The sequence below is a fragment of the Carassius gibelio genome, chromosome B19, assembly GCF_023724105.1.
Source record: "Carassius gibelio isolate Cgi1373 ecotype wild population from Czech Republic chromosome B19, carGib1.2-hapl.c, whole genome shotgun sequence".
NCBI lineage: Eukaryota > Metazoa > Chordata > Actinopteri > Cypriniformes > Cyprinidae > Carassius > Carassius gibelio.
This window is the reverse complement of record NC_068414.1, coordinates 14,316,685-14,339,895: the sequence shown is the minus strand read 5'-3', so window position 1 is coordinate 14,339,895 and position 23,211 is coordinate 14,316,685. Positions and strand designations below refer to the sequence as shown.

General features: G+C 38.7%; 5 protein-coding genes and 1 long non-coding RNA gene across 6 annotated transcripts; 5 read left to right on the top strand and 1 right to left on the bottom strand.

Annotated features, from left to right (window-relative positions):
- The first annotated feature begins 289 nt into the window (after positions 1-289).
- On the top strand, positions 290-2,600 carry LOC127979604 (uncharacterized). Its single transcript, XM_052585186.1, has 4 exons — positions 290-931; positions 1,660-1,848; positions 1,970-2,476; positions 2,536-2,600. Exons 1-4 carry the CDS (start codon positions 685-687, stop codon positions 2,598-2,600), a joined length of 1,008 nt encoding a protein of 335 aa, XP_052441146.1. The 5' UTR covers positions 290-684.
- Positions 2,556-4,448, top strand: LOC127978949 (uncharacterized). The gene is made up of 3 exons (XM_052583971.1): positions 2,556-3,506; positions 3,629-3,821; positions 3,964-4,448. Exons 1-3 carry the CDS (start codon positions 2,626-2,628, stop codon positions 4,207-4,209), a joined length of 1,320 nt encoding a protein of 439 aa, XP_052439931.1. The 5' UTR covers positions 2,556-2,625; the 3' UTR covers positions 4,210-4,448.
- LOC127978951 (uncharacterized) lies at positions 4,070-8,093 on the bottom strand. The gene is made up of 4 exons (XR_008158678.1): positions 7,637-8,093; positions 6,280-6,430; positions 5,424-5,496; positions 4,070-4,185 (listed from the first exon to the last, which is right to left on the bottom strand). It is a non-coding gene; the product is annotated as an uncharacterized LOC127978951 (long non-coding RNA).
- A 1,842-nt stretch (positions 8,094-9,935) lies between these two features.
- Positions 9,936-11,979, top strand: LOC127978946 (uncharacterized). The gene is made up of 3 exons (XM_052583969.1): positions 9,936-11,042; positions 11,165-11,357; positions 11,500-11,979. Exons 1-3 carry the CDS (start codon positions 10,006-10,008, stop codon positions 11,743-11,745), a joined length of 1,476 nt encoding a protein of 491 aa, XP_052439929.1. The 5' UTR covers positions 9,936-10,005; the 3' UTR covers positions 11,746-11,979.
- A 3,028-nt stretch (positions 11,980-15,007) lies between these two features.
- On the top strand, positions 15,008-17,513 carry LOC127979603 (uncharacterized). The gene is made up of 4 exons (XM_052585185.1): positions 15,008-15,844; positions 16,573-16,761; positions 16,883-17,389; positions 17,449-17,513. The coding sequence occupies exons 1-4, from the start codon at positions 15,598-15,600 to the stop codon at positions 17,511-17,513; spliced, it is 1,008 nt and encodes a 335-aa protein (XP_052441145.1). The 5' UTR covers positions 15,008-15,597.
- Positions 17,469-19,512, top strand: LOC127978947 (uncharacterized). The gene is made up of 3 exons (XM_052583970.1): positions 17,469-18,575; positions 18,698-18,890; positions 19,033-19,512. The coding sequence occupies exons 1-3, from the start codon at positions 17,539-17,541 to the stop codon at positions 19,276-19,278; spliced, it is 1,476 nt and encodes a 491-aa protein (XP_052439930.1). The 5' UTR covers positions 17,469-17,538; the 3' UTR covers positions 19,279-19,512.
- The last annotated feature ends 3,699 nt before the right edge of the window (positions 19,513-23,211 follow it).

The window sequence follows — 23,211 nt, the reverse complement described above, 5'->3', positions numbered from 1 at the left end:
CACATTAAGTTATAGTAGCTAATGCTAATAAAAAAGTATATTATAACATTTAGCACACAACATAATCATGTTATAACACAAAGCGAATTATATCATGCTCATATAAAGCCCCTGTATTCAGATTTCAAACAGACATTTGTAATATTAATAATGTCTCGTCTGTCCGCTGATGTTTAATGCTTGCTCATTAAGATTAATATAATTATTTCACGCTTTACATTAAACAGGTAAAATTCGCGACTTTAAAGAACTAATTTACCTGGCTGTTCATGAAGTTTGCGTTGTAAGTGTAACGTACAATACAAAGAGCCTTTCCTATTAATTTAAAATCCCAAAAATGGCTTCGGGGAGAGCTTTACTGTTTACTCAGTAGCAATCAATGGTTGCCAGGGCAACTCTGACACGTCACTATGGAATGTTCGTGGATGACGTCACTTTGGGCCGCTATAAAAGCTGATTTGGAATTGGAAAATTTTATTTCATCGTCGCTTGTTATGCGAGTAATATCACTGAGTGAATATCTGTCTGAACGAGTACGAAAATCTTGCTTAATCGTCTTTTCAAAAAAGACCAGAAATTCAGTTTGAAAATATCAAACGGCTCAAGAGCGATCTCTCTCAGAACTGTGTAAACGAGAACTGTTGAAAATCTCTGTAGAACAAGAGTTCTCCTTTAGGATCAGAGATGGCTTTTAACAAGAATACATCTTTTTCATCATCATCTTCATCGTCCTCAGTTGTGGATGAAATGTCAGAGATGTCGCTGAGGAACACATCTCTGGACTCATCCGATGAGGATGTTTCCTCCAGTCACTGTACTGACAGGCTTGTGAAACATCAACTGCTGATGAACAAATTCCTGGACCTTCAGTACAGAGCCCGAGAGCGCCAGGAGGAGTTTCAGTCACTGCTGGAGCGATTTAACTATATACGTTAGTAATCTGGTTTTAGTTATACACTTATACACATGTAGTTCAGTAGCCTACTCAGACCAATGAGTCGAATAGAGTGGTCAAGTTAATGGTCTTTAATTGGCCTGATTCTTCAAGCCCTCACAAAAAACTAGAACTTCAAATAATAAAAAAAGAATACAAATGAATCAGACACTCATATTTAGGCATGTATTGGTATTCAGTTGTACCTAAATGCATTACAAACTGATTAACCAGTAAAAGTAACATTTTAAAATTGATAATAAAATAAAAATAATAGAAGAAATATTCATAAATTTTGTGTTTAAAACTATAAAATCAATTATAATATTCATGGCTTTTTTTCTTAATTTCCAAACATTAAACAATCGACCCTTAACCTTATTTTTTGGACGGAGAACTGTAGAAAGCCCTTAAAACTTCTCTTTTGTTGACAAGCATTTCAGGAAAAATTAATGATGCCTAATGCATTTACAGATTTACTCTAAAGCCCCAAATTGGGATCAGATACAGAGATGAGATCTGCACTTGACTTTGAGACAAGCAGCGCATATATTTAATTAAATCACAGCCTTAAATCACAGAGATTTGACAGTGACAACAAGCCATTTAATGATTCCAGTTTAATTTTGATAAACTGTGCAACCCTAAGCCATATATTGATCTTCTTTTTAATATCATCTAACTGTACTTAACAGTTAACGGTACTTATGTTTTACTTCTTGCAGAGGAATCGCTAGAATGGGAGATTGAAAAAGTGGAGAAATCCATGTTCAGCATGGAGTGGCTGGAGGACTTGCAGAAGATCATTGATGAGTTCCAGGCCAATATGGCAAACAATGTGAGCCGCCTTCGAGAGAGCTTCAGAAAAATGCTGGAGGTTGCCTCGAAAAAAGTTCTGACCGTGAAGGCAAAAGGTAAGTTAATGTACACACACACCATCATTCATTAAAAAGCATATCTGAATCACTTTGGTTGCAGTGTGATCTAAAATGCTGTGTCAAGGTAGCTTACAGTGTAAAATGTGTTGGTTTTCAGGTAAACCAGGAAAAGATCTGGATGCCAAAGTAGTTAAAAGCATTCAGTCTCTGCCGACTTGTCCCACGGTAGCAGAATTGAAGGCAAATTCAACCGCTGCATCAACGTACTCATCAAATCTGATCATCGCCTTGAATAGCATCACCAAATCATCCTCCTGCAGTCCAGCCACAAGCAAGGCACTAAAACTATCAGCAGCGACCATTGAAAACCTCAACAAGGCATTTCAAGATCACTGCTTGGAAATTAAGACTCTCAAGACACCTAAAAAAAAAAGCAAGGTGGTTCAAGATGTGAACAGAGACGTCTTAGTTTCTCCCGTGCACCAAAGTGGATCTGCAGGTCAGCAGCAGAAGGTGAAAAAACTGCCTGCCTTTCCTGTGAAACCCAAGGCAGATGATTTTGGTTTCCCTCAGGTCAAAGAGCTTGTACGGGAGACAAATGTTGAAGTGTTGCCACTAGATAGACCAGTGATAACATTAGACACAGCTCCAAAAGACCTCCAGAGTCCGTCTGCTGATGACCCGTCTCCTCCTGGCCTTGCCAGGACTTTTGCTTTCCCCAAGATCACACGATCTGTCGAGGAGACAAAAGTTTCCACAGAGCAAAAGGCAAATGTCAAATCATCTGAAGAGACACAAGCTGATGCAGAGACGATGGAGAGAACAGAGACATCATTTGAAGAGACGATGGCTCAGAAAAACCTTAAGTGTCCATTTCCTCCTAGCTTCCAACGTCCGTCCCCCGTCAGATCTTCTGCTCTTCCTCAGATTTTGCAGTCTGTGGAGGAACCAGAAGTTGATACGGAAACAATAGAGAGAACAGAGACACCATTTGAAGAGACAATGGTTCAGGAAGACCACCAAAGTCCATTTCCTCATGCCTTCCATCATCCATCCCCCGTCAGATCTTCTGCTCTTCCTCAGATTTTGCAGTCTGTGGAGGAACCAGAAGTTGATACGGAGACAATGGAGAGAACAGAGACACCATTTGAAGAGACAATGGTTCAGGAAGACCACCAAAGTCCATTTCCTCATAGCTTCCGTCCTCGATCCCTTGTCAGATCTTTTGCTCTTTCTCAGATTTCACAGTCTGTAGAGGAGACAAAAGTTTGTGCTATGTCAGCGGTAGAACGTCAAAGTCTGTCTTCTGTCCACACCCATCCTTCCTCGTCTGTAAAACTGCCCAAAATTCAGACTCAAGCAAAGCCGTCACTTCAGAAGTCTGAGAAACCTGAGACTCACAAATATGATTCCGCAGTCTCGGGCAGCATTGAGGAGCAGTACATGAAGAACAGCGAGGAGGACGGAGACAAACTGCTTCATGCTAGCATGAAAGACCCATCGTTCATAATTGACATCAAAGCTCAAGAAAACAACCTCCAGCAGCTGGATCGAGCTTTTCAAAATAACAACATTTCCTCTGAAATGTACAACCTGTGCAGAGGAACCGTCAATCAGACACTTAAGAGTGTTGAGCTGCGTCTTGGATGTCTTTTACGGAGATACATCAAACATGTCCAAATGAAGCAATTAAGGTTAGAAAAACTTCCATTGGCTAATGGTTTATTTGATTATATATTTTGTGGTAAATCATTTTACAATTTTCCCCTTAAAAAATTCTAATTTTGGCTCATTGCATCTTTAATCTGTTATACAGGAAGACGCTCGATGGAAATTTCAAGGCCACCAGAAATTTAAGGGATGGACTGGAGTTCAAAAAAGTCCATTCTCAGCTCTGCAAGTTTGACCGTTTCCAGCAGAGTGTGAACAAAATCTGGGACGCCAAGCAAGCCTCCACTGATGAGACGCGAGAACTCTGCATCGCACGGACGGCCCATTTATACCAGCAGGTCAGTAGGAATTAGACAAGGGGGCATTAAAGCATTGATATTGAGTCTAAGACTAGTTTGTCATGTTGTAAAAATGTTAACAACATTAATTATATGGCTGATGTAAATAATAATATAAAACATGTTGTTGTCCTGCCTTCAGGTGAACGCGGTGCATGGCCTACATCTGACAGGCATATCATTTGTGCAAAGGCATGTATCACTGCCTCTGCTCACTGTGACACCCGTGCGGTTCAGCTCCAATTTGTGTCCATCTCCTCCTCGTGGACCACGAACTTCACCCAGCAGAGCCAGTCCAGCACGCCATCCTCAAATCCACCCCAAACCTCTGCACCACACGACCAGGAACACACCAGGCAGTTTCCTGAAGATCAGTCACATTCAATAATGATGGCCAGTGTCAACATAATGGCTTGTATCTGAACCCAAGAACAGATTATTGAAATGTCACAAAATTAAAACAAAAGCGAGGACGCATCAGGAACAGACTCTGGAAAAACAGAAGCACCGGCCTGTAGACATAGGAAGATGAATATAAATATAAAGATTGGTTAACCCATATTAGTGATTTCAAGCTTCGCCAGAGTCAAATAGCCAATGTTATATTAAGGAAGAGCTATGTCTTAATCAGTGTATATTTTTGTTTAAGCTTATATTGTAATAAATGTGTGAAAAAATGAATAATAAAAATGATAAATAATAAAGATATGAATCTCTCTTTATTGTTGGGCACTTAAGTATTTTGATCAATTGATCGAAGCACACCACTGAGTAGATTTGATTTTATCGGCGAAAATGGACATCTAACTGATCAAATGTGAACCGGTTATTTCTTTTAACTGAAGAAAGCATAATTTAAATGAATATGAAAGATGAGTACCTTTTTATTTGTTTAAATTCAAGTTAATTGTTACTTTAATAAAAGGCACATGCGAGTTAGGGATGAGTGTGTAATGATATTAATTATGGCATGTGACTTAAGCATGAACCATGTGAAAGGTTAGTGAACATAATTTCCATATCTTTCTAAATAATTTGCACTGATTAATAAAAAATTAAAATAATAAACCAATGTGAAAGCTTCATAATGTAAGAGATCTCTGCTGCCTGTCTCAGGTGAGGGTGGCGCTAAGTGGTCATCGCCCGCAACCGAGGTTTAAACATTTCCATTTCTAAGCATTTATTCAACGAAAGATAATATATATAACAAATTGTGAAAACATAATATTCATTTCATAAAGGCTGTAGTACTGTGGGAAACATAAATTAAACAGAAATGTACATTTTCGCTGCTCTAGTTGTCTTCCCTCCCAAGCTGAAGTTTTGAAATATTTCTTGCCCACAGTTCATTTTCAAGCGCAGTGGGCGCACCGAGCAAACTTACTAAAATCTTACTGAAACAAACAGCGGATGGGTCTCCGTCTAGATCGGAGGTGAAATAGAGAAACATGAGGATGACACAGATATATAGTTTATGTACGATCTGTAATTATTTATTCTGCAATCACCGATTGTATAAATGAACATAACTCTGTGAACACCCAAGTCACTTCTTCCTGGGGATATTTAACAGGATGGTAAAGAATTATGAAATATTCATACCTATCCTCATCTTCTCCTCCTCAATGTATTTCGTTCTTCGCGCTTTCGTCCGTCTTCTGTTCTGTTGCTAAAACTAACAATAGTTAAAGTTAATTTTTTTGAGTGTGATTAAAGAAATAAGTTTAAAAAAAATCTCCAGGTTCCATATGCAGAGTGAAATGAGAACAGTCCAGCATTTAGAAATAATTCTTATTAACTGTTATTATTCTTGATTTTTCAAACTGTTAACAGTTTGGATTTTCGAATTATGCCTTTACTTTAGTTGTGCAGATCTGGGCTGAGGTTTTGCCCTTTGAGTGTAAGGTTTCACTGGCTGGGTGTTATTTTTAATTTTGGTAAAAAACTAAAGATTATGTTCCATGAAGATATTTTGTAAATTTCCAACCGTAAATATATCAAAACTTTATTTTTCATTAGTAATGTGCATTGCTAAGAACTTCATTTGGACAAGTTTATGGCGATTTTCTCAGTTTTTTATTTTTTATTTTTTTATTTTATTTTTTTGCATCCTCAGATTCCAGATTTTCAAATAGTTGTTTCTCTGCCAAATATTGTCTGATCCGAATAAACCATGAATCAATGGAAAGCTTATTTATTCATCTTTAGATTAAATTATGTCAAAAAAAATTCATTTTAGACTTTTTTTGTGGTCCAGGTTCACATTTGTGCTCATGATTTTACATACCACTTGCAGAATATGCAAATATGTTAGTAATTTTAACAAAATAAGAGAGTTCATGAAAATAGCATATTATTTTTTTTATATGCTATCCTGAATAAGTTATTTCACATAACAGATGCTTATATGTACTCCAAAAGAAAAAAGAAAAACGATCCCGTTCAAAAGTTTACATACCCTTCGATCTTAATACTTTGTGTCGTTTCCTGGATGATCCAAGTTGTTCATGAGTCCTGCGTTGGTCCTGAGCAGTTCAACTGCCTTCTGTTCTTCAGAAAAATCCCCCAGCTCTTGCACGTTCTCTGGTTTTCCAGCATCTTCTGCATATCTGAACATTTTGCAAAAGTGACTTTATGATTTTGAGATCCATCAATTCACACTGAGGACAACTGAGGGACTCAAATGAACATAAGGTTCAAATGCTCACCGATGCTACAGAAAGAAAAAAAGGGGGTCATTTTGTCTTATGAGAAAAATGTAACTATCTTCTGTAGCCTCTGAAGGGCAGTACTAAATAAATAAATAAAAATATTTAGGCAAAATAAGTAAAATGTACACATCTCCATTCTGCTCAAAAGTTTTCCACTTCTCTGTCATTTTCCTCCACTGCTGCTGGTCAAAGGAAACGCCCAACGGACAGGAAGAATTGATTTAAAATATAAGACTAAAGAAAATATTTCAGTTGCATAGCCTACTGCATCTATATCTTATATAAAACCTTTATATAAAATACCTAACGTCTGTTCTGTTCGCAGGGTTCGAGTCAAGCAATTTCGCCCCAGCAACATGAGCGCATTCAGCCCGTTCTCTTCAGTCAAATAACACGACTTTATACTTTCCAAACGTCCGATAACTTTACCAAAAATGACCCGATACAGGCGGGAAGGGACATTTTTGAAAATATGACTGCAAATTATTGTTTCTTCGCGGAGTTCGCGCGTTATGCATAATGTCTTTTTGCGGACAAGCGATGCGGGAGTCGTAAACGAAGTGTGCACACAGACGACACAGGTATTTACTTAACACAAAATATTTCTGTTGGCATGAAACGTTAACCATGGACATATATCTGGGATTATTAACAGATGCGATTCGAATACAATAAGGCCTATACAACAAGTATTGCAATAATTAATATTTAGGTCCACACACAGGAGAATCTGAGAAACAACAGCTAAAGTTTTACATTTGGATAGGAATTACGTTCTTTATAATGTTGCGTCACGTGTTAATTAAAGTTCAAAGACTGTTTAATTTTGTTAGCTCTGAATGATGCACATTAAGTTATAGTAGCTAATGCTAATAAAAAAGTATATTATAACATTTAGCACACAACATAATCATGTTATAACACAAAGCGAATTATATCATGCTCATATAAAGCCCCTGTATTCAGATTTCAAACAGACATTTGCAATATTAATAATGTCTCGTCTGTCCGCTGATGTCTAATGCTTGCTCATTAAGATTAATATAATTATTTCACGCTTTACATTAAACAGGTAAAATTCGCGACTTTAAAGAACTAATTTACCTGGCTGTTCATGAAGTTTGCGTTGTAAGTGTAACGTACAATACAAAGAGCCTTTCCTATTAATTTAAAATCCCAAAAATGGCTTCGGGGAGAGCTTTACTGTTTACTCAGTAGCAATCAATGGTTGCCAGGGCAACTCTGACACGTCACTATGGAATGTTCGTGGATGACGTCACTTTGGGCCGCTATAAAAGCTGATTTGGAATTGGAAAATTTTATTTCATCGTCGCTTGTTATGCGAGTAATATCACTGAGTGAATATCTGTCTGAACGAGTACGAAAATCTTGCTTAATCGTCTTTTCAAAAAAGACCAGAAATTCAGTTTGAAAATATCAAACGGCTCAAGAGCGATCTCTCTCAGAACTGTGTAAACGAGAACTGTTGAAAATCTCTGTAGAACAAGAGTTCTCCTTTAGGATCAGAGATGGCTTTTAACAAGAATACATCTTTTTCATCATCATCATCTTCATCGTCCTCAGTTGTGGATGAAATGTCAGAGATGTCGCTGAGGAACACATCTCTGGACTCATCCGATGAGGATGTTTCCTCCAGTCACTGTACTGACAGGCTTGTGAAACATCAACTGCTGATGAACAAATTCCTGGACCTTCAGTACAGAGCCCGAGAGCGCCAGGAGGAGTTTCAGTCACTGCTGGAGCGATTTAACTATATACGTTAGTAATCTGGTTTTAGTTATACACTTATACACATGTAGTTCAGTAGCCTACTCAGACCAATGAGTCGAATAGAGTGGTCAAGTTAATGGTCTTTAATTGGCCTGATTCTTCAAGCCCTCACAAAAAACTAGAACTTCAAATAATAAAAAAAGAATACAAATGAATCAGACACTCATATTTAGGCATGTATTGGTATTCAGTTGTACCTAAATGCATTACAAACTGATTAACCAGTAAAAGTAACATTTTAAAATTGATAATAAAATAAAAATAATAGAAGAAATATTCATAAATTTTGTGTTTAAAACTATAAAATCAATTATAATATTCATGGCTTTTTTTCTTAATTTCCAAACATTAAACAATCGACCCTTAACCTTATTTTTTGGACGGAGAACTGTAGAAAGCCCTTAAAACTTCTCTTTTGTTGACAAGCATTTCAGGAAAAATTAATGATGCCTAATGCATTTACAGATTTACTCTAAAGCCCCAAATTGGGATCAGATGCAGAGATGAGATCTGCACTTGACTTTGAGACAAGCAGCGCATATATTTAATTAAATCACAGCCTTAAAACACAGAGATTTGACAGTGACAACAAGCCATTTAATGATTCCCGTTTAATTTTGATAAACTGTGCAACCCTAAGCCATATATTGATCTTCTTTTTAATATCATCTAACTGTAATTAACAGTTAACGGTACTTATGTTTTACTTCTTGCAGAGGAATCGCTAGAATGGGAGATTGAAAAAGTGGAGAAATCCATGTTCAGCATGGAGTGGCTGGAGGACTTGCAGAAGATCATTGATGAGTTCCAGGCCAATATGGCAAACAATGTGAGCCGCCTTCGAGAGAGCTTCAGAAAAATGCTGGAGGTTGCCTCGAAAAAAGTTCTGACCGTGAAGGCAAAAGGTAAGTTAATGTACACACACACCATCATTCATTAAAAAGCATATCTGAATCACTTTGGTTGCAGTGTGATCTAAAATGCTGTGTCAAGGTAGCTTACAGTGTAAAATGTGTTGGTTTTCAGGTAAACCAGGAAAAGATCTGGATGCCAAAGTAGTTAAAAGCATTCAGTCTCTGCCGACTTGTCCCACGGTAGCAGAATTGAAGGCAAATTCAACCGCTGCATCAACGTACTCATCAAATCTGATCATCGCCTTGAATAGCATCACCAAATCATCCTCCTGCAGTCCAGCCACAAGCAAGGCACTAAAACTATCAGCAGCGACCATTGAAAACCTCAACAAGGCATTTCAAGATCACTGCTTGGAAATTAAGACTCTCAAGACACCTAAAAAAAAAAGCAAGGTGGTTCAAGATGTGAACAGAGACTTCTTAGTTTCTCCCGTGCACCAAAGTGGATCTGCAGGTCAGCAGCAGAAGGTGAAAAAACTGCCTGCCTTTCCTGTGAAACCCAAGGCAGATGATTTTGGTTTCCCTCAGGTCAAAGAGCTTGTACGGGAGACAAATGTTGAAGTGTTGCCACTAGATAGACCAGTGATAACATTAGACACAGCTCCAAAAGACCTCCAGAGTCCGTCTGCTGATGACCCGTCTCCTCCTGGCCTTGCCAGGACTTTTGCTTTCCCCAAGATCACACGATCTGTCGAGGAGACAAAAGTTTCCACAGAGCAAAAGGCAAATGTCAAATCATCTGAAGAGACACAAGCTGATGCAGAGACGATGGAGAGAACAGAGACATCATTTGAAGAGACGATGGCTCAGAAAAACCTTAAGTGTCCATTTCCTCCTAGCTTCCAACGTCCGTCCCCCGTCAGATCTTCTGCTCTTCCTCAGATTTTGCAGTCTGTGGAGGAACCAGAAGTTGATACGGAAACAATAGAGAGAACAGAGACACCATTTGAAGAGACAATGGTTCAGGAAGACCACCAAAGTCCATTTCCTCATGCCTTCCATCATCCATCCCCCGTCAGATCTTCTGCTCTTCCTCAGATTTTGCAGTCTGTGGAGGAACCAGAAGTTGATACGGAGACAATGGAGAGAACAGAGACACCATTTGAAGAGACAATGGTTCAGGAAGACCACCAAAGTCCATTTCCTCATGCCTTCCATCATCCATCCCCCGTCAGATCTTCTGCTCTTCCTCAGATTTTGCAGTCTGTGGAGGAACCAGAAGTTGATACGGAGACAATGGAGAGAACAGAGACATCATTTGAAGAGACAATGGTTCAGGAAGACCACCAAAGTCCATTTCCTCATAGCTTCCGTCCTCGATCCCTTGTCAGATCTTTTGCTCTTTCTCAGATTTCACAGTCTGTAGAGGAGACAAAAGTTTGTGCTATGTCAGCGGTAGAACGTCAAAGTCTGTCTTCTGTCCACACCCATCCTTCCTCGTCTGTAAAACTGCCCAAAATTCAGACTCAAGCAAAGCCGTCACTTCAGAAGTCTGAGAAACCTGAGACTCACAAATATGATTCCGCAGTCTCGGGCAGCATTGAGGAGCAGTACATGAAGAACAGCGAGGAGGACGGAGACAAACTGCTTCATGCTAGCATGAAAGACCCATCGTTCATAATTGACATCAAAGCTCAAGAAAACAACCTCCAGCAGCTGGATCGAGCTTTTCAAAATAACAACATTTCCTCTGAAATGTACAACCTGTGCAGAGGAACCGTCAATCAGACACTTAAGAGTGTTGAGCTGCGTCTTGGATGTCTTTTACGGAGATACATCAAACATGTCCAAATGAAGCAATTAAGGTTAGAAAAACTTCCATTGGCTAATGGTTTATTTGATTATATATTTTGTGGTAAATCATTTTACAATTTTCCCCTTAAAAAATTCAAATTTTGGCTCATTGCATCTTTAATCTGTTATACAGGAAGACGCTCGATGGAAATTTCAAGGCCACCAGAAATTTAAGGGATGGACTGGAGTTCAAAAAAGTCCATTCTCAGCTCTGCAAGTTTGACCGTTTCCAGCAGAGTGTGAACAAAATCTGGGACGCCAAGCAAGCCTCCACTGATGAGACGCGAGAACTCTGCATCGCACGGACGGCCCATTTATACCAGCAGGTCAGTAGGAATTAGACAAGGGGGCATTAAAGCATTGATATTGAGTCTAAGACTAGTTTGTCATGTTGTAAAAATGTTAACAACATTAATTATATGGCTGATGTAAATAATAATATAAAACATGTTGTTGTCCTGCCTTCAGGTGAACGCGGTGCATGGCCTACATCTGACAGGCATATCATTTGTGCAAAGGCATGTATCACTGCCTCTGCTCACTGTGACACCCGTGCGGTTCAGCTCCAATTTGTGTCCATCTCCTCCTCGTGGACCACGAACTTCACCCAGCAGAGCCAGTCCAGCACGCCATCCTCAAATCCACCCCAAACCTCTGCACCACACGACCAGGAACACACCAGGCAGTTTCCTGAAGATCAGTCACATTCAATAATGATGGCCAGTGTCAACATAATGGCTTGTATCTGAACCCAAGAACAGATTATTGAAATGTCACAAAATTAAAACAAAAGCGAGGACGCATCAGGAACAGACTCTGGAAAAACAGAAGCACCGGCCTGTAGACATAGGAAGATGAATATAAATATAAAGATTGGTTAACCCATATTAGTGATTTCAAGCTTCGCCAGAGTCAAATAGCCAATGTTATATTAAGGAAGAGCTATGTCTTAATCAGTGTATATTTTTGTTTAAGCTTATATTGTAATAAATGTGTGAAAAAATGAATAATAAAAATGATAAATAATAAAGATATGAATCTCTCTTTATTGTTGGGCACTTAAGTATTTTGATCAATTGATCGAAGCACACCACTGAGTAGATTTGATTTTATCGGCGAAAATGGACATCTAACTGATCAAATGTGAACCGGTTATTTCTTTTAACTGAAGAAAGCATAATTTAAATGAATATGAAAGATGAGTACCTTTTTATTTGTTTAAATTCAAGTTAATTGTTACTTTAATAAAAGGCACATGCGAGTTAGGGATGAGTGTGTAATGATATTAATTATGGCATGTGACTTAAGCATGAACCATGTGAAAGGTTAGTGAACATAATTTCCATATCTTTCTAAATAATTTGCACTGATTAATAAAAAATTAAAATAATAAACCAATGTGAAAGCTTCATAATGTAAGAGATCTCTGCTGCCTGTCTCAGGTGAGGGTGGCGCTAAGTGGTCATCGCCCGCAACCGAGGTTTAAACATTTCCATTTCTAAGCATTTATTCAACGAAAGATAATATATATAACAAATTGTGAAAACATAATATTCATTTCATAAAGGCTGTAGTACTGTGGGAAACATAAATTAAACAGAAATGTACATTTTCGCTGCTCTAGTTGTCTTCCCTCCCAAGCTGAAGTTTTGAAATATTTCTTGCCCACTGTTCATTTTCAAGCGCAGTGGGCGCACCGAGCAAACTTACTAAAATCTTACTGAAACAAACAGCGGATGGGTCTCCGTCTAGATCGGAGGTGAAATAGAGAAACATGAGGATGACACAGATATATAGTTTATGTACGATCTGTAATTATTTATTCTGCAATCACCGATTGTATAAATGAACATAACTCTGTGAACACCCAAGTCACTTCTTCCTGGGGATATTTAACAGGATGGTAAAGAATTATGAAATATTAATACCTATCCTCATCTTCTCCTCCTCAATGTATTTCGTTCTTCGCGCTTTCGTCCGTCTTCTGTTCTGTTGCTAAAACTAACAATAGTTAAAGTTAATTTTTTTGAGTGTGATTAAAGAAATAAGTTTAAAAAAAATCTCCAGGTTCCATATGCAGAGTGAAATGAGAACAGTCCAGCATTTAGAAATAATTCTTATTAACTGTTATTATTCTTGATTTTTCAAACTGTTAACAGTTTGGATTTTCGAATTATGCCTTTACTTTAGTTGTGCAGATCTGGGCTGAGGTTTTGCCCTTTGAGTGTAAGGTTTCACTGGCTGGGTGTTATTTTTAATTTTGGTAAAAAACTAAAGATTATGTTCCATGAAGATATTTTGTAAATTTCCAACCGTAAATATATCAAAACTTTATTTTTCATTAGTAATGTGCATTGCTAAGAACTTCATTTGGACAAGTTTATGGCGATTTTCTCAGTTTTTTATTTTTTATTTTTTTATTTTATTTTTTTGCATCCTCAGATTCCAGATTTTCAAATAGTTGTTTCTCTGCCAAATATTGTCTGATCCGAATAAACCATGAATCAATGGAAAGCTTATTTATTCATCTTTAGATTAAATTATGTCAAAAAAATTTCATTTTAGACTTTTTTTGTGGTCCAGGTTCACATTTGTGCTCATGATTTTACATACCACTTGCAGAATATGCAAATATGTTAGTAATTTTAACAAAATAAGAGAGTTCATGAAAATAGCATATTATTTTTTTTATATGCTATCCTGAATAAGTTATTTCACATAACAGATGCTTATATGTACTCCAAAAGAAAAAAGAAAAACGATCCCGTTCAAAAGTTTACATACCCTTCGATCTTAATACTTTGTGTCGTTTCCTGGATGATCCAAGTTGTTCATGAGTCCTGCGTTGGTCCTGAGCAGTTCAACTGCCTTCTGTTCTTCAGAAAAATCCCCCAGCTCTTGCACGTTCTCTGGTTTTCCAGCATCTTCTGCATATCTGAACATTTTGCAAAAGTGACTTTATGATTTTGAGATCCATCAATTCACACTGAGGACAACTGAGGGACTCAAATGAACATAAGGTTCAAATGCTCACCGATGCTACAGAAAGAAAAAAAGGGGGTCATTTTGTCTTATGAGAAAAATGTAACTATCTTCTGTAGCCTCTGAAGGGCAGTACTAAATAAATAAATAAAAATATTTAGGCAAAATAAGTAAAATGTACACATCTCCATTCTGCTCAAAAGTTTTCCACTTCTCTGTCATTTTCCTCCACTGCTGCTGGTCAAAGGAAACGCCCAACGGACAGGAAGAATTGATTTAAAATATAAGACTAAAGAAAATATTTCAGTTGCATAGCCTACTGCATCTATATCTTGTATAAAACCTTTATATAAAATACCTAACGTCTGTTCTGTTCGCATGGTTCGAGTCAAGCAATTTCGCCCCAGCAACATGAGCGCATTCAGCCCGTTCTCTTCAGTCAAATAACACGACTTTATACTTTCCAAACGTCCGATAACTTTACCAAAAATGACCCGATACAGGCGGGAAGGGACATTTTTGAAAATATGACTGCAAATTATTGTTTCTTCGCGGAGTTCGCGCGTTATGCATAATGTCTTTTTGCGGACAAGCGATGCGGGAGTCGTAAACGAAGTGTGCACACAGACGACACAGGTATTTACTTAACACAAAATATTTCTGTTGGCATGAAACGTTAACCATGGACATATATCTGGGATTATTAACAGATGCGATTCGAATACAATAAGGCCTATACAACAAGTATTGCAATAATTAATATTTAGGTCCACACACAGGAGAATCTGAGAAACAACAGCTAAAGTGTTACATTTGGATAGGAATTACGTTCTTTATAATGTTGCGTCACGTGTTAATTAAAGTTCAAAGACTGTTTAATTTTGTTAGCTCTGAATGATGCACATTAAGTTATAGTAGCTAATGCTAATAAAAAAGTATATTATAACATTTAGCACACAACATAATCATGTTATAACACAAAGCGAATTATATCATGCTCATATAAAGCCCCTGTATTCAGATTTCAAACAGACATTTGCAATATTAATAATGTCTCGTCTGTCCGCTGATGTCTAATGCTTGCTCATTAAGATTAATATAATTATTTCACGCTTTACATTAAACAGGTAAAATTCGCGACTTTAAAGAACTAATTTACCTGGCTGTTCATGAAGTTTGCGTTGTAAGTGTAACGTACAATACAAAGAGCCTTTCCTATTAATTTAAAATCCCAAAAATGGCTTCGGGGAGAGCTTTACTGTTTACTCAATAGCAATCAATGGTTGCCAGGGCAACTCTGACACGTCACTATGGAATGTTCGTGGATGACGTCACTTTGGGCCGCTATAAAAGCTGATTTGGAATTGGAAAATTTTATTTCATCGTCGCTTGTTATGCGAGTAATATCACTGAGTGAATATCTGTCTGAACGAGTGCGAAAATCTTGCTTAATCGTCTTTTCAAAAAAGACCAGAAATTCAGTTTGAAAATATCAAACGGCTCAAGAGCGATCTCTCTCAGAACTGTGTAAACGAGAACTGTTGAAAATCTCTGTAGAACAAGAGTTCTCCTTTAGGATCAGAGATGGCTTTTAACAAGAATACATCTTTTTCATCATCATCTTCATCGTCCTCAGTTGTGGATGAAATGTCAGAGATGTCGCTGAGGAACACATCTCTGGACTCATCCGATGAGGATGTTTCCTCCAGTCACTGTACTGACAGGCTTGTGAAACATCAACTGCTGATGAACAAATTCCTGGACCTTCAGTACAGAGCCCGAGAGCGCCAGGAGGAGTTTCAGTCACTGCTGGAGCGATTTAACTATATACGTTAGTAATCTGGTTTTAGTTATACACTTATACACATGTAGTTCAGTAGCCTACTCAGACCAATGAGTCGAATAGAGTGGTCAAGTTAATGGTCTTTAATTGGCCTGATTCTTCAAGCCCTCACAAAAAACTAGAACTTCAAATAATAAAAAAAGAATACAAATGAATCAGACACTCATATTTAGGCATGTATTGGTATTCAGTTGTACCTAAATGCATTACAAACTGATTAACCAGTAAAAGTAACATTTTAAAATTGATAATAAAATAAAAATAATAGAAGAAATATTCATAAATTTTGTGTTTAAAACTATAAAATCAATTATAATATTCATGGCTTTTTTTCTTAATTTCCAAACATTAAACAATCGACCCTTAACCTTATTTTTTGGACGGAGAACTGTAGAAAGCCCTTAAAACTTCTCTTTTGTTGACAAGCATTTCAGGAAAAATTAATGATGCCTAATGCATTTACAGATTTACTCTAAAGCCCCAAATTGGGATCAGATGCAGAGATGAGATCTGCACTTGACTTTGAGACAAGCAGCGCATATATTTAATTAAATCACAGCCTTAAATCACAGAGATTTGACAGTGACAACAAGCCATTTAATGATTCCAGTTTAATTTTGATAAACTGTGCAACCCTAAGCCATATATTGATCTGCTTTTTAATGTCATCTAACTGTACTTAACAGTTAACGGTACTTATGTTTTACTTCTTGCAGAGGAATCGCTAGAATGGGAGATTGAAAAAGTGGAGAAATCCATGTTCAGCATGGAGTGGCTGGAGGACTTGCAGAAGATCATTGATGAGTTCCAGGCCAATATGGCAAACAATGTGAGCCGCCTTCGAGAGAGCTTCAGAAAAATGCAGGAGGTTGCCTCGAAAAAAGTTCTGACCGTGAAGGCAAAAGGTAAGTTAATGTACACACACACCATCATTCATTAAAAAGCATATCTGAATCACTTTGGTTGCAGTGTGATCTAAAATGCTGTGTCAAGGTAGCTTACAGTGTAAAATGTGTTGGTTTTCAGGTAAACCAGGAAAAGATCTGGATGCCAAAGTAGTTAAAAGCATTCAGTCTCTGCCGACTTGTCCCACGGTAGCAGAATTGAAGGCAAATTCAACCGCTGCATCAACGTACTCATCAAATCTGATCATCGCCTTGAATAGCATCACCAAATCATCCTCCTGCAGTCCAGCCACAAGCAAGGCACTAAAACTATCAGCAGCGACCATTGAAAACCTCAACAAGGCATTTCAAGATCACTGCTTGGAAATTAAGACTCTCAAGACACCTAAAAAAAAAAGCAAGGTGGTTCAAGATGTGAACAGAGACGTCTTAGTTTCTCCCGTGCACCAAAGTGGATCTGCAGGTCAGCAGCAGAAGGTGAAAAAACTGCCTGCCTTTCCTGTGAAACCCAAGGCAGATGATTTTGGTTTCCCTCAGGTCAAAGAGCTTGTACGGGAGACAAATGTTGAAGTGTTGCCACTAGATAGACCAGTGATAACATTAGACACAGCTCCAAAAGACCTCCAGAGTCCGTCTGCTGATGACCCGTCTCCTCCTGGCCTTGCCAGGACTTTTGCTTTCCCCAAGATCACACGATCTGTCGAGGAGACAAAAGTTTCCACAGAGCAAAAGGCAAATGTCAAATCATCTGAAGAGACACAAGCTGATGCAGAGACGATGGAGAGAACAGAGACATCATTTGAAGAGACGATGGCTCAGAAAAACCTTAAGTGTCCATTTCCTCCTAGCTTCCAACGTCCGTCCCCCGTCAGATCTTCTGCTCTTCCTCAGATTTTGCAGTCTGTGGAGGAACCAGAAGTTGATACGGAAACAATAGAGAGAACAGAGACACCATTTGAAGAGACAATGGTTCAGGAAGACCACCAAAGTCCATTTCCTCATGCCTTCCATCATCCATCCCCCGTCAGATCTTCTGCTCTTCCTCAGATTTTGCAGTCTGTGGAGGAACCAGAAGTTGATACGGAGACAATGGAGAGAACAGAGACACCATTTGAAGAGACAATGGTTCAGGAAGACCACCAAAGTCCATTTCCTCATGCCTTCCATCATCCATCCCCCGTCAGATCTTCTGCTCTTCCTCAGATTTTGCAGTCTGTGGAGGAACCAGAAGTTGATACGGAGACAATGGAGAGAACAGAGACACCATTTGAAGAGACAATGGTTCAGGAAGACCACCAAAGTCCATTTCCTCATAGCTTCCGTCCTCGATCCCTTGTCAGATCTTTTGCTCTTTCTCAGATTTCACAGTCTGTAGAGGAGACAAAAGTTTGTGCTATGTCAGCGGTAGAACGTCAAAGTCTGTCTTCTGTCCACACCCATCCTTCCTCGTCTGTAAAACTGCCCAAAATTCAGACTCAAGCAAAGCCGTCACTTCAGAAGTCTGAGAAACCTGAGACTCACAAATATGATTCCGCAGTCTCGGGCAGCATTGAGGAGCAGTACATGAAGAACAGCGAGGAGGACGGAGACAAACTGCTTCATGCTAGCATGAAAGACCCATCGTTCATAATTGACATCAAAGCTCAAGAAAACAACCTCCAGCAGCTGGATCGAGCTTTTCAAAATAACAACATTTCCTCTGAAATGTACAACCTGTGCAGAGGAACCGTCAATCAGACACTTAAGAGTGTTGAGCTGCGTCTTGGATGTCTTTTACGGAGATACATCAAACATGTCCAAATGAAGCAATTAAGGTTAGAAAAACTTCCATTGGCTAATGGTTTATTTGATTATATATTTTGTGGTAAATCATTTTACAATTTTCCCCTTAAAAAATTCAAATTTTGGCTCATTGCATCTTTAATCTGTTATACAGGAAGACGCTCGATGGAAATTTCAAGGCCACCAGAAATTTAAGGGATGGACTGGAGTTCAAAAAAGTCCATTCTCAGCTCTGCAAGTTTGACCGTTTCCAGCAGAGTGTGAACAAAATCTGGGACGCCAAGCAAGCCTCCACTGATGAGACGCGAGAACTCTGCATCGCACGGACGGCCCATTTATACCAGCAGGTCAGTAGGAATTAGACAAGGGGGCATTAAAGCATTGATATTGAGTCTAAGACTAGTTTGTCATGTTGTAAAAATGTTAACAACATTAATTATATGGCTGATGTAAATAATAATATAAAACATGTTGTTGTCCTGCCTTCAGGTGAACGCGGTGCATGGCCTACATCTGACAGGCATATCATTTGTGCAAAGGCATGTATCACTGCCTCTGCTCACTGTGACACCCGTGCGGTTCAGCTCCAATTTGTGTCCATCTCCTCCTCGTGGACCACGAACTTCACCCAGCAGAGCCAGTCCAGCACGCCATCCTCAAATCCACCCCAAACCTCTGCACCACACGACCAGGAACACACCAGGCAGTTTCCTGAAGATCAGTCACATTCAATAATGATGGCCAGTGTCAACATAATGGCTTGTATCTGAACCCAAGAACAGATTATTGAAATGTCACAAAATTAAAACAAAAGCGAGGACGCATCAGGAACAGACTCTGGAAAAACAGAAGCACCGGCCTGTAGACATAGGAAGATGAATATAAATATAAAGATTGGTTAACCCATATTAGTGATTTCAAGCTTCGCCAGAGTCAAATAGCCAATGTTATATTAAGGAAGAGCTATGTCTTAATCAGTGTATATTTTTGTTTAAGCTTATATTGTAATAAATGTGTGAAAAAATGAATAATAAAAATGATAAATAATAAAGATATGAATCTCTCTTTATTGTTGGGCACTTAAGTATTTTGATCAATTGATCGAAGCACACCACTGAGTAGATTTGATTTTATCGGCGAAAATGGACATCTAACTGATCAAATGTGAACCGGTTATTTCTTTTAACTGAAGAAAGCATAATTTAAATGAATATGAAAGATGAGTACCTTTTTATTTGTTTAAATTCAAGTTAATTGTTACTTTAATAAAAGGCACATGCGAGTTAGGGATGAGTGTGTAATGATATTAATTATGGCATGTGACTTAAGCATGAACCATGTGAAAGGTTAGTGAACATAATTTCCATATCTTTCTAAATAATTTGCACTGATTAATAAAAAATTAAAATAATAAACCAATGTGAAAGCTTCATAATGTAAGAGATCTCTGCTGCCTGTCTCAGGTGAGGGTGGCGCTAAGTGGTCATCGCCCGCAACCGAGGTTTAAACATTTCCATTTCTAAGCATTTATTCAACGAAAGATAATATATATAACAAATTGTGAAAACATAACATTAATTTCATAAAGGCTGTAGTACTGTGGGAAAAATAAATTGAACAGAAATGTACATTTTCGCTGCTCTAGTTGTCTTCCCTCCCAAGCTGAAGTTTTTAAATATTTCTTGCCCACTGTTCATTTTCAAGCGCAGTGGGCACACCGAGCAAACTTACTAAAATCTTACTGAAACAAACAGCGGATGGGTCTCCGTCTAGATCAGAGGTGAAATAGAGAAACATAAGGATGACACAGATATATAGTTTATGTACGATCTGTAATTATTTATTTTGCAATCGCAATAAAATGTCACCTGTACGGAACATCGTTTTGTACGGAACATGGTTTGTCTACGTTACTAGGAACATGAAAATAATTTTCAAGTTTTAACAAAATGGATGCAAATTTTAGCTCTATGGTCTTGGACAAACCTTGTTCTTCTGTGACCATTTCCACACTACCTGAAACATCTTCATTCTCCTCTTCAGCTGGTAATAGATCTTCACTGAATTCCTGAGTAACTTTACCACTTTCTCTAACGACCCCTGTTTTAAAGTCCTGAAGAGAATAAGGATTGTCCTTCCTATTCTCATGGGACTTAAATGTGCCATACACATTTGCAGGGGTTAAAGTGGAAAAAAATCCTGAGCCTGAACTTTTTTTTTATTTTGACTTACTTCAAATATTGACGATAATAACAAAAATACAGTAACAAGAGCTTATAGTGCTTAAAAAACTGGTAAACTGAGACTGAGATAGATATGACTCTCTTCAATGATTATGCTTTGCACCATTTATTTAAAAGTACTGTCAAATAAAGTGTTTTCTTCTAAACAATAACAAGTGCTTAAAGTGCTTAAATAACAAGTGCTCAACGAGCTAAAAAACTGAACTGCTTAACTAAAGATTAGAATTGAAATCAAGGCAGTTATCACTATTTTTTTTTTCTTTTTGTCTGGGTTGTAAGCAAAGTCCTGCAAACTCTTTCTTTTTAAGACATTTGGACCAGAAGATGGAGCTGGTACAGTGGAGGCTGAGGTTCTGGCTGGTTCAGAGGATAAAGATGAGGCTTTGGCTGGTCCAGAGGGAGGGAGAAAGAGTTTGGCTAGTCCAGAAGAGGTTTTGTCTGGTCTAGAAGAGAAGGATGAAACTTTGGCTGGTCCAGAGGGAGGGAGAAAGAGTTTGGCTGGTCCAGAAGAGGCTTCGGCTGGTCCAGAGGGAGGCAGAGAGAGTTTGGATGGTCCAGAGGTTACTTTGTCTGGTCCATAGGAGGTTGAAAAGGGTCTGAATGGTCCAGAGGAGGAGGCTGAGGGTCTGGCTGATTCAGAGGAGGAAGCTTAGGGTCTGGCTGGTCCAGAGGAGGAAGCTAAGGATCTGGCTGGTCCATAGGAGGAAGCTGAGGCTCTGGATGGTACAGAGGAGGAGGGTCTGGCTGGTCCAGAGGAGGTTGAAGAGGGTCTGGATGGTCCAGAGGAGGAGGATGAGGGTCTGGCTGGTCCAGAGGAGGTTGAAGAGGGTCTGGATGGTCCAGATGAGGAAGCTAAGGGTCTGGCTGGTCCAGAGGAGGTTGAAGAGGGTCTGGATGGTCCAGCGGAGGAGGATGAGGGTCTGGCTGGTCCAGAGGAGGTTGAAGAGGGTCTGGATGGTCCAGATGAGGAAGCTAAGGGTCTGGCTGGTCCAGAGGAGGTTGAAGAGGGTCTGGATGGTCCAGCGGAGGAGGATGAGTGTTTGGCTCGTCTAGAGGAGACTTTGAGTGATCCAGTGATATTTCTGGCCTGCCGTATGAGTTTGTTTGATATCTCTGATGGCCGAATCCTTGCTGCCTCACATAGCCTTTTCTTCTTTTGTGCCTGTTGTACCTCTTTCTTTTTCTGCAGATGTTTTTGATATGTTTGATAAGATGACAAGCAAGACCACCTTAATGGTTGGTCTATTGTCATTGTCGATGCGGTCCACTCCCTTGCTTTAATCGTAGATTTTACAATTGCAAGGCTCTCATAAGTTTCCACATTCATGGAGCATCTGTCTGCTTCAAGAATATCATCCATGAGATTAAATGATCCCTTAACCAGGGGGCCTGTGAAAATGCTAAGTAGTGCTTTGACCAAGTGACCAAGAATAGGAAATCTCACACCTCTCTCTGGATTTTTCATGGATAAAACTCTGCTCCACCAGTCTACATCAACTCGGCCTTCCTCTTCAATGTAGTTCTGGGCACACGTTACCAGGTCCACCTCTATTTGGTACGCCCGTATCTCTTCCTCTAGTTGACCAATCTCCTCTGGTGCGACCACATTAGGCAAGGCCTCTCCTAATGTGATAAAAGCCCCACAGATGGAGTCATCTTGAATCAGAGAGGGAGTGAGTGCAGAAAGTGAGGTGATTATCTTGTTGTCCAGAGGAAGGTTTTTGAGAAGGAACTCTGATGACTTCATGAATCCTTCTCTGAGAGAGTTGTAAATGTTTTTCACCCATATCTTCCTCTCCACACGGGCCTTGTTCAGTGCAGAGTTGCAGTATCTTCCAACAGACAACCTTTTGTCTGATAGTTGCAAATCTCTATTCCGGACATCAACCTTGATGATATCTTTTGCCCTTAGTGGGATGGCTTCCGGCTTCATAAATTTGCTGAGGAGCTCTCGAACTAGGGCCACCATCTCCACGTGAAGCAAGTGCGCCATTGGTTTTTCATGTTGCATTTTTTGCAAAAATCCCTGAAATGTTGAATGTACACCTGCAAACATAAAAAAGTTTTACTTTGATTTGACATTTTCACATGCTTAAAAAAAAACTTGTCACGACAAGAAAACAGAATTAAAGACAACAGTTACATACATTTCAAATAAATAGCAGTGTGTTTTAAAAACAAGTGAATAAAGTATTATTACTTTTAATAGCTTTTATTTCCATATATCAAATTTAATGGAAAAATGACTCCAAATCCATTTTTTTACGAATTTGACCAGGTGTGCTTATTTTTTTTTTTTACTGGAAGCAAAGGAAATTGAATATTAAACTGTTTCAAAAAATAAATAAAAATAATAAAATACGCAGTGTTAAGATTTTTCTCTTCAACCTCAAACACTTGACAAACTTTTTTCATTTTTTTTTTT

Bases quoted from the DNA above. Each gene is read 5' to 3' on its own strand.
- LOC127978946 (XM_052583969.1), top strand. From the start codon at position 10,006: ATGGAGAGAACAGAGACATCATTTGAAGAGACGATGGCTCAGAAAAAC. The intron at 11,043-11,164 runs GTTAGAAAAACT...TCTGTTATACAG, and splicing joins GTCCAAATGAAGCAATTAAG to GAAGACGCTCGATGGAAATT. The intron at 11,358-11,499 runs GTCAGTAGGAAT...TCCTGCCTTCAG, and splicing joins CGGCCCATTTATACCAGCAG to GTGAACGCGGTGCATGGCCT.
- LOC127978949 (XM_052583971.1), top strand. From the start codon at position 2,626: ATGGAGAGAACAGAGACATCATTTGAAGAGACGATGGCTCAGAAAAAC. The intron at 3,507-3,628 runs GTTAGAAAAACT...TCTGTTATACAG, and splicing joins GTCCAAATGAAGCAATTAAG to GAAGACGCTCGATGGAAATT. The intron at 3,822-3,963 runs GTCAGTAGGAAT...TCCTGCCTTCAG, and splicing joins CGGCCCATTTATACCAGCAG to GTGAACGCGGTGCATGGCCT.
- LOC127979603 (XM_052585185.1), top strand. From the start codon at position 15,598: ATGGCTTTTAACAAGAATACATCTTTTTCATCATCATCTTCATCGTCC. The intron at 15,845-16,572 runs GTTAGTAATCTG...TACTTCTTGCAG, and splicing joins GGAGCGATTTAACTATATAC to AGGAATCGCTAGAATGGGAG. The intron at 16,762-16,882 runs GTAAGTTAATGT...GTTGGTTTTCAG, and splicing joins TCTGACCGTGAAGGCAAAAG to GTAAACCAGGAAAAGATCTG.
- LOC127979604 (XM_052585186.1), top strand. From the start codon at position 685: ATGGCTTTTAACAAGAATACATCTTTTTCATCATCATCTTCATCGTCC. The intron at 932-1,659 runs GTTAGTAATCTG...TACTTCTTGCAG, and splicing joins GGAGCGATTTAACTATATAC to AGGAATCGCTAGAATGGGAG. The intron at 2,477-2,535 runs GTCCGTCTGCTG...GCTTTCCCCAAG, and splicing joins AGCTCCAAAAGACCTCCAGA to ATCACACGATCTGTCGAGGA.
- LOC127978947 (XM_052583970.1), top strand. From the start codon at position 17,539: ATGGAGAGAACAGAGACATCATTTGAAGAGACGATGGCTCAGAAAAAC. The intron at 18,576-18,697 runs GTTAGAAAAACT...TCTGTTATACAG, and splicing joins GTCCAAATGAAGCAATTAAG to GAAGACGCTCGATGGAAATT. The intron at 18,891-19,032 runs GTCAGTAGGAAT...TCCTGCCTTCAG, and splicing joins CGGCCCATTTATACCAGCAG to GTGAACGCGGTGCATGGCCT.